Raw genomic sequence first — 9978 nt, 5'->3', positions numbered from 1 at the left:
ATTTTATTTACCACACTGGGGTAAATAAAATGAATTGTCATGTTGATTCACCTCAAGAAAAGCCATGTAATCCATTACTATATCACCGAGTTGAGTAGAACTCCCATTTTTAACAGTGTAGTCTACACTGAAAGGCTTTAAATAATCCAAGCAGATAGTTTTTGTTTATTCGTTTATTGATTCCCACTTTTAATACAAAACCAAAGTGACTGCCACGTACATGGAACATTTCTACACACTACAAAAACATGCACGTAAATTACACAGGGTTTCCCTTTGTCTCCTTGCCTTATTCCAGTGAACAGTCCTCACAGCAGCTAAGGCAACCTAACAACTGTATCTAGATTTTTAATGAAGTTGATTCATTCTAGATTTTGATTTCAGTACAATATAAGGCAAACTCAAATAGAGGATGCAATCAACATTATATAAAGAAAAGCAGGCTGCTTTTGTGCAGCCCTTGTGCACAGAAAATTGGCCAATTTGGAGAGACTAGCTCTGTCTTGCTCTTCTTTCAACAGGAAAAAGGTGAAACTATATTTTGACAACATTCTGTATTTACAATCTGTATTTGTACTTGCCAGTTGTCAAGGGGAATTCCACCAATGATCCAGAATTTCTGCTTAAGTAAATGATTAAGATTTAAACAATGTTAAGAGATGCCTGATATGAAATCCTGTTCTAGAGATACACTGTCAGAATTGTGGGGGGTGATGGGAACCAGACGTCTGAAGTGTTTAATGCCACAATGTCACAAAGTTTTTTTTTTTTTTTTATAAAATGGTTATGAATACTCTGCCTGATGTCTGACCCATTGTTTTATGACTGTTTTGATAAGGTTTTCCCTAAACTTTATATATGTTTAAAACCCAATCATGGTGGAGAAGTGCATGCAGGGTGTTATATGGGAAAACAGCCCCCAAATAAAGTTTTTGATTAACCACTGTTTTACCACTAGCAATATTATATATGAAAACTGACACGTGGCGCCAGCACTAAGAAATTAGTATGCTTCTCTGCAATGTACCATTTCACATTGAACTGCTATGAATAACTTTGTTCCCATCTTTATGACTGAATTATGCAGTTAAAAAAAAATCAGTGGAATTCTCCTTGAACACTATTGCACTTCATTCACTGAGAAACAAGTGTTTTCCTCTGTGTTTTGGTACCTGTGCATTGCTACCCTGTACACATTTGCTTCTGGCCAGTTAATGATACACCTTTGTTTCCTACTTGATGCTTACCTGAGTTAAATATCACAACAATGAAAAAAAAAGTCTTTCCTTGTAGTGTCACAATCACATGTCAAAAGTGTTTGGTGAAGATATTTTTTAGAAAGTAATTACCTCTAAATCTTCTATTTAGATATGATTTCAATACTGAAAAACCCACAGCTCTCTGTGGTCATGATTCCCCATGCACTTCTTGCTTTAAACCGCTGACCATCATTCTCTGCCTGCTTAATTGATCTTTTAGCATCTCCTGAGTGCGAGTGCTGATGTAGGAGCAGCTCTTTTCTGTGCGTACTGTTCATTTCTACGTGGACGGTTAAAAAACTGACCCTAGATCTGCAGTCTCACTCAGATGCAGACAGCTATGATGACTGAATAATTCTCAAGCATCTTTGTGTACAAACCCACAGGTCCAGAGAATACCCTGTCGTACCTGAAGACTGTTTCACACAGCAGGATTTCTCAATTAGCCAGATAAAGTATTCCAGCCTTTTTTCAACCTTTTCTCAATCTGCCATATGTTGCATGCGGTCAATTGCAAAAGTAATTGACACCTTTGCTACTATTTAGAAACTCCCTTATAGGTGAAGTCAATGGGGAGTTGCTAAATTCTCCCAAGCTACTGTAATGATCACATTTTGAGTCATCGAGTTTTCAGTTCGTGTTCACTGTCTGATACTTGACAGTACAGTAAAAATCTGGTAGATGCGTGTTCACATGCGCTTAAATAATCCGATAGAAAATCAGATCGATAAAGATTATTTAAATCCTTCATTTCATCAAGCATGTGTTTGGTTTCATCATCGCTCCTCCTGTCTTGCTGCACCTCGCTGCAACACTGCTTGCTTATTTCCAGTACCACGGTGTTTGCGCACATGCACAGACTGGGATCAGAACGAAGTTAAGAGTCTACATGCACTGAGAAGTCTGATTACTGAGCTAAAATCCAGCTCCATATTTCTAGACCTTACTTCGATCTAAGAAATCAGAGTATGCTGTTTGCATGATCATTTGAATAATCAGATATGTGACGAATATGCAGAAATCTGATTATGATTGGATTATTGAGTGCATGTAAACAGCCCCATTGATGATGTTGAGTCACGCCTGTCCCATAGGAGGAGAGGTAATGGGCTTTTTTTTTTCTGGGCAAGCCTCACATTACGCTTACTAAGAAATCCTGCTCTGTAAAATACTCTCCTGTAGTGTTTTCAAATCAAGCATCTTAGTCTCCTCCTGCACCCCTTGCGTACATCTTAGTTTCACATCCGTTCTGTTCACATTACAGGTGTTTCTTTTTAAATAGGTTCTATATATCTGCACAAGAAAGGACTCAAGGATGGAAAGTGGAGCACATGACTACTACTCAGCCCACTGCCTTAAAACCCAAAATGGCCTCCCTCGTAGAATGACAGTGCAGTCTGCGCTTTAAAACCGGCTCAGGGAGGAACTATGGGAAAGAGCCAGAGGAATACACGAGGGGCAACAACGGCGGTGCAGCACATGGCCAGTAAGAGGAAATGGGTCACGTGAGCTTGACCTATTTGTATCTACTGGAATACAGATTCAAGACAAAGCAGCAGAGATGGTGAAGGTGCAGATATGATTGTGTTCGTTTTCCCTCAGAATGTGCCGTGGGAGGTAGGGATGCGCCGTCCGATGTACACTCTGAAAAGAAACGGAAGAAACAACAACCAATTAGGCTAAAAAAAAGTCACATTTGAAGCTACTTCATAGTTGCTTACAACAGTTCATTTAAGCAATAAAGGAAGCAGATTCTCCCCTTAGCCCAAAATTAGTCAGTTGAGATGTCTGGTTTCTTCAGTTTACTTTATTTCTGAGCTATGAATGATGAATTATGACTAACTGATCACATCACAGTTACGAGGCTAAAGTAGCTAACAAATAATTAAAGCTGAAGTTAGCCTGGGATGAATGACAATCTCAGACAGTGTGTCTTCTGAAACTACATGTCACACGCATGTTATTTGTGTAGATTTAAAGGGCCCATCTTATGGAAAAACAAACTTTCTTGCCTTTTGTTCATTGTTAAATTTTCCAGTCCCATCCTCTCCTCAGTCCATATAAGAAAATTATTATTAAATTCTTTGATGAAACTCAATATAATATAATGCAATATAAGCATCTACAGCAGACTATCCAAATAAAGTGTTATTGCAAATGACAAATGTGATTTTTAGCCAAACTATTTCTTTAAATGTTCCTCCACTTGTGATTTTGAGTATGAAAGTGCAGCATAAATCATTTATAGTATCAATGAGGAACTGCAAAAGCACTACCATGTCTGGCCAACGACTAGCTCTGAGAAAAGAATTCAGAGGGAAGTTTTATGCCATAAGGTTCACTACAGAATGTAAAACTAAAAACTGGCCTGCAATTTCCAGCAGTGACTGAATTGGCGGTAAACGCTGAGTCACTGTCATTTGTTAGATTTGTTATCTTACATCTAAAGCAAGGTAACAGGCTACTTTATAAAATTTGAACTCCCAACTGTGTCTGTATTGCTATGGACAAAAAAAAAAAACCTTAAGCACTTACAGGCTACAGTTTTACATCACTGACTATTTTCAAAAGATAAGCTTCCATAATCACCAACAACTTAATCCTACAGGTTTGTCCATATTACAAATAGCCAATGTAGAATAAAGACGTTTAGCTGGCCTTATGAATAACAATGGCAGCATCTATTAGAAGCTTACTCACACGCAGATCCTCCCTTGCTGCTATATGTTGCTCTGTTAATAGCAATACACTTGATGACGTGAACTACAGTTGTATGTAGAAGTTTCAGCGCCCCTGGCCAAATAACATGTTGATTTTCAACGTGAAAACAAGTTAACATATTCTCTATAGTGAACAACTTTGCATATAATAATAGACATTTACTGTTTATTTGCTAAATTAAACATATTGGAGAAAAAAATAACAAACAAAATGTTATGGCACATTGTATATTTTTTATATATATATTTTTTCAATATGTTAAACTTAGCAAATAAATAGAACTTGTGCAGTAAAAGCTTGTTTCCTGTAGAGAATGTGTTAATATACTAATTTATTAGAAAATCTGATTTTTTAAAATTTTATTTGTTTATTATTTGTTTATTATTATTTGTTTCACACCTACAGCCCAAGGTCTGGAACTGAACACCACTGTGTCAGTATGTGGCTCGACAGTGAACATCTCTGGCTAACGTGTAGGCCAGGACGTTCCTAGAGCTCATGTCTTTCAGAGAAAGCTCAGGTCATTCTGCCATGTTTTCCATGCCAGCTTTGGAAAGCTCCCCTGTTAGCTGTGAACTGCCAAGTCATGCTAAAAACAGGCTAGCATGCATTCCGGCACGTCCTCCATTGCCCACACTGAGGTCAAAAATAGTACACTAAATATACCCTCTGTATATGTTAATATTACACTGTACTGACACTGAATGTATTAAGTGTTACAGTTCAACATTGATTAAAGCTCTGGAATTGAGCGCACTGGGTAAAGTAAATAACGCTGAAACAGCACCAAACAATGGCGACCCACCCCCCTGTCCTTTTTCGCTGGCCATTTCACCAACTGGACTCTGTGTACTTACCCAAGCCCCACAGCAAGGATGTGGGAAATGACAAGAGATGGGAGGAAGACTTTCAGGAACTCGGAGGAGAAAATTCCTCCCTTCTTCATCACGCTGGTGTTCCTGATACTCATAGTGCTGGAACGTTTGGGCTGCTTCAGCAAGAACTCTCTGGAAAGAAAACACAGTGGGCAAATCAATTAAAACACCTTTGCCCTCAAGTCACCTGTGCTCATTAAGCTCTGTGTTATATATAGACATTGCTCAGAACATCAACACTGTTGCATACACAGTCAAAACAGTTGAGCAACACAGTGTTTTCCAGGTTGTCAGACTGCTGCTTTTCAGTATTATTACTTCTCTTTATTTTTACATCATTTGAAAATGGCAGTTGCCCTTTAAAATGTGTGAACATTTCATGATGCATGGACTAACAGAAAGAGTTCAAAATTCCATGGAATAATATTTTGCTATTTTAATGTACATTAATGATAAAACATTTTCTTTTCCCTTGTGCTTTAAAGTTCCTCTGACAGCACAACCATATAGGCTAAGGTACTACAATTCAAAATATTACATTTTAGACATTTTAGCAGGTAAATGTTTTAAAAGTGTATTTTAAAAATGAAAATGTTAACACATCCTGCCCAGAGCACACTTTTGCATATTTTAATGCACGATTACAGTTTATTTGCTGAATTTAACATATTGGGAAAACATACAATGTAGCTTATGCAAAAGTTATGGCATTTTATAATTTTTTTTTTGCATAAAATATTTTTCTAATAAGGTAATAGATAAGAATTTGTGCCCTAAAATTTGCATAAAAACATCGCATTTAGGTTTAGAGGATATGCTAACTTGTTTTTATTCAGAAAATCGACATGTCATTTGACTAGGGGTGACCAAAGTTTTGCATATGACTATTTACTGTACACTGGCTAAAATGGCTTCATTTTATTAAATGTACTGCATTTATGACCCTGTAGAAATCAATGTAATATTTCTCCTTAAAGATAATCCAAGATATAGTTTCCGTTTCTACATTACGTAAATCTTAATGCATCGGCAGATATGCAAATAAAAGCTATCAGACACCCTTACGGCCCACATTCCCATATCATTACATTCCTAGTTATTAGTATTGTTTGTCATCACTGTTAAAGGCTATTAATTAAGCTCAATTTACTTGGGTGGTATGTTTTCCAGTCGGCTTGACCAGTCCCATATCCAGTCAGCATTCTTCTTCATCAGGTTGTCTACCTCCCTTCTCCTCTCCAGGTAATCCTCATCAGACTAGAACCACAACAAGACAAGAGAGTTATGGTAAGTACACTTTCCGTTCTGAAAAAAGAAAAAAAAAGGGTCATATTTTAGAAATCCAAGAATAAGTTTAATCGAATTTACATTAGTTCTACCTCATGAAGTATCAAAACCATTAAAGCTACATTACGTACATTTAGGGGATTTGGAATGTGTAAATGTGTGGAAGAACATCTGTACTTTAGACCTTTCTCCGTGTGGATAAATCTGATCATTTAGTATAAGTAAAACTCGGTGAAGGATGCGTCTTCTGAGGATGTTAGTGAAGTATCTTACATTACATTTACATTTGCAGCATTTGGCTGACGCTCTTATCCAGAGCGACTTACAACTTGATCATTTTACACAGGGAGGCCAAGGCAGTGTTAGGAGTCTTGCCCAAGGACTCTTATTGGTATAGTGTAGGGTGTTTGCCTAGGTGGGGATTGAACCCCAGTCTACAGTGTAGAAGGCAGAGGTGTTAACCACTACACTATCCAACCACGTATCTGCTAATGTCATCTTTATCAGTATGTTAATTTTGCTTTTAATACCTAAACATTGAGCTAGACCTTCGGTTTGAGCCTGTGCTTGTGATGTTAATATGTGAAGACATACGATGTAGTTCTCAAACTTCCCAAAAAATCCAACTAACACCTCCAACTTTTAAATGACTATTTCACACTTTACAACGGGAGTCGTAGCAACATACTGACACTCTAATTTTTTCCCCTCCTGATTCAGTAATCCTTCTTTCAATTTAAGCTAAAGAATCTTGCATAGTGGAACTTTACATTCCATCTTTGGTCCAGGAAAGAGGTCTACATAGTACCATCCACCTTACATAAGGAGATGCTGAGACTCAACCGACTGTCGCTTCAGTTACTAAACCCACCAAAACATACCTGTGAGCTGTTCTTTTCTCCTGAGCTGTGAACCTCTGAGCCCCTGCACAAGTGCAGAGGAGTCTGGGATCTTGGAGGACTGAAGAGGTAAAGGAAAGAAATCATTCCATTTGCAGTGTCTTTGAGACAACACATCATCAAAACTGCTGTTTTCTAAATGTGCCAATTTGTAGTAAGGCCTGTTTCATGAGCAAAATACCCTTGAAATGTACATATAAGAAAGAACTTTCAAAGTAACCTGTAGAATAAATGCATACGGGATTGGATATTATTACCTGATTAATTGTATAGTTTAATGTAAATATTACAATAACAAGTCTGTTTGCTATATTAAGCGACTTTACAAGATTTTTTTCCATATCCTATAGCTATCATTTCTTGTGACAGAAACATGGTATTGGATATTAGTCCAGGAGTGAAACGACATTTATATTTCACTGTACACAGTGACCAGTTATAGCATCCAGACTGACCTATCACAGGGTAGACTCCCTCTAGAGCTGCTCCTGCCAGACTCGTGCTGCGCATCCAGCAGCATCTTCTCCATGTCTCCACTGGGAGCGGCGCCGGCAGCCTGCTCCTCCACCCCTGTTTTGGAAACTCCTCCACCTCCATTATTGAAGTGCAGTTCCACCCAAGAGCCTGGAGCCAAAAGAACAAGCACCTTCAAACCTAGAATCTGCACTGCACCCATGTGCTGCTGTAGGAATGTTCACAATGTTTATTGTTCTCAACCTGGTTAATCATTCTTAGAAAAATACATATTTCAACGTAAAATCTGAAAATACTTCCTCTCACAGTGAACATTGCATTAAAAACAAGGTAACCTACGGAGTCATGATCTTTAAAGACCAAAACAAGCTTGTGTTTTATATTGTCATTCTAGAAAGGCACTGCAGTACAGTCATCTGGAGATCATGACACTGCTACTACTACTTGAAAACCATATTTGCCATAACAACAAACTTTAATGAAAGGGTTATAACTTGTTATGACAGGTTTATACAGGTTAATATGCCTGTCATGAAGGGTTATAACATCCCGACAGGTCTATGGTGATCTACAGACTGTACACTGCGAAAATCTTTACTTGTTTTAAGCAATATTATCAAATAAATTTAAATTATACAGATTATTTACCTTGTTTTGAGAAACTGAAATTAGCAAATTAGTCAGCCAGTATAGTGCGATCATTTTACTTAATAAAATCACCTAAAACTAATAACAATGGCTGGAAATAAGCTAGGTAATCTTAAAATCAGTGCACAACCATCTTAAAATGGAAAATATAAGATATATCAACTAGATTTAAGGTCATTTCACTTGACAAGATACAGTTTTTTGGCAGTGTATGTATCTGTCATAATGGGCATAATATAATTGTAGAGGCTATGAGCAGCTGTGACATGTCATGACCAGTCTATAGACATGTATACCTGTTATGAAGGGTTATACCATGTCCTGATGGTGGTCTAACATGAAAGCTTTCAACATGGTATGACAAGTCTGCTAAAGCATCTCATCTGTCGTGAAGGGTCATAGCATGTCATAACAGTTCTGTTGAAGTCTTGCCAGTTATTACCATGCTGTTACAAGTCTTACCGATGTACATATTAGTCACAGCATGTTTACAGAAGCCATGAACAGTATCACGACAGGGCTGTAAAGCCCCACACCTATCAAGAAGGGTTGTACAATGTCCTGATAGGCCTACAGAGCTCAACAGATCAGCCATGAAGGCCTGTGGCATGTCTACTGGTGTATATCATAAAAGGTTCTAACGTGTTATGACAGAGGTCTATGGACTTGTCATGCTGGGCACTATGCCAGCATGATCACTGAGCCCTGGGTAAGAGCCATGCATGAGGCTCAAGGATTAAAGCTATTAGATCAACAGAGGACAAGTTTGCTTGAGATATAAACAGCCATCCTTATACCTTTAAATAGCACATGACCACTTAATTGTGCCCTCGGCATAAGGTCGTTTGTTTATCCCGCTCAACAGCCAATAGGACTCACGCCCTTTGCGTAGCCTCTCCTACCCCCTATTACGTCATAGGCTGAAGCAAGCGCGTGAATGGTGGGCGGTTTTATTTATTTACTGTGTTTATTTAATTATTTACTTGTCCCATGTTTTCTATTGTTGTTGTCGACACGACACGCATCGCAAATCGCCAGGTCACACGCAAAACCTTCCACGCGTGGCAACATTAGAGAAACACTTATTCGTGGATCTAATTAGTTTATATTTAATTTTATTTTATTTGTATGCGTCATCAGACCATGCGGACCACGTCGGCCAGACGTTTCAGGTCCCATTTACCGTCTGATAAATAACGTAATGTTTTTATTTACGTCGTTGACGCAGCAGCGATCCTAATATCAGACATATTCAGGTAAATATTGAGCCGGCCTACATTTAGGGAGTCGTTACACAAATCAGAGCAACAAATAATCGACCAAAATAAAGCAGCGGTCCAGTCCGTTTAGGTAAAAGGAAAAAAGAAGAAGAAAGACGAGGCTGAAGTTGTCTTCCTATTCGCCAGCTGCTTATTTGTATTTACCCGGTCCGCCTTAAATGGTGCAGCGGTTACCTAGAAAAACCTGAAGCGCCGGAATGTAAACGCTGCACCACTTAAGGTGGAACGGAAAATTCAAATAAGAAGCTGACTTCAAAAGAAAGAAGCCACTGTCATTCTCGAAGCTGGCCCACCCCCAGCCTTTACCTTGCAGGTTCTCCTCGGGGATGTTCTGCTTTTCCGTAGACATGGCGGTGAAAATGTGCTAAATCACTTGGACGGAGTGGAGCTGAAAGGCTCTCCGAGGCGCATCGGTCGAATAAAGCGTTTCTCCGGTGGCAGACCTGAGCTGCGTGTCCCTCACCAGCGACGCACATGTGATTCAGCAGCGCGGACTCGCAGCTCCATGAACACAGACGACCCACCGTGCTGACGC

The 9978-nt window shown here is 38.8% G+C and overlaps 1 protein-coding gene across 1 annotated transcript; it reads right to left on the bottom strand.

Annotated features, from left to right (window-relative positions):
• Window positions 1-157: 157 nt before the first annotated feature.
• Window positions 158-9978, bottom strand: bnip3 (BCL2 interacting protein 3). Its single transcript, XM_017701541.2, has 6 exons — window positions 9750-9978; window positions 7497-7665; window positions 7024-7102; window positions 6006-6112; window positions 4838-4987; window positions 158-2903 (listed from the first exon to the last, which is right to left on the bottom strand). Exons 1-6 carry the CDS (start codon window positions 9790-9792, stop codon window positions 2858-2860), a joined length of 594 nt encoding a protein of 197 aa, XP_017557030.1. The 5' UTR covers window positions 9793-9978; the 3' UTR covers window positions 158-2857.

This window comes from Pygocentrus nattereri, chromosome 13, assembly GCF_015220715.1.
Source record: "Pygocentrus nattereri isolate fPygNat1 chromosome 13, fPygNat1.pri, whole genome shotgun sequence".
NCBI lineage: Eukaryota > Metazoa > Chordata > Actinopteri > Characiformes > Serrasalmidae > Pygocentrus > Pygocentrus nattereri.
The sequence above is the reverse complement of the archived record's forward strand: the minus strand, read 5'-3'. Positions and strand labels throughout refer to the sequence as shown.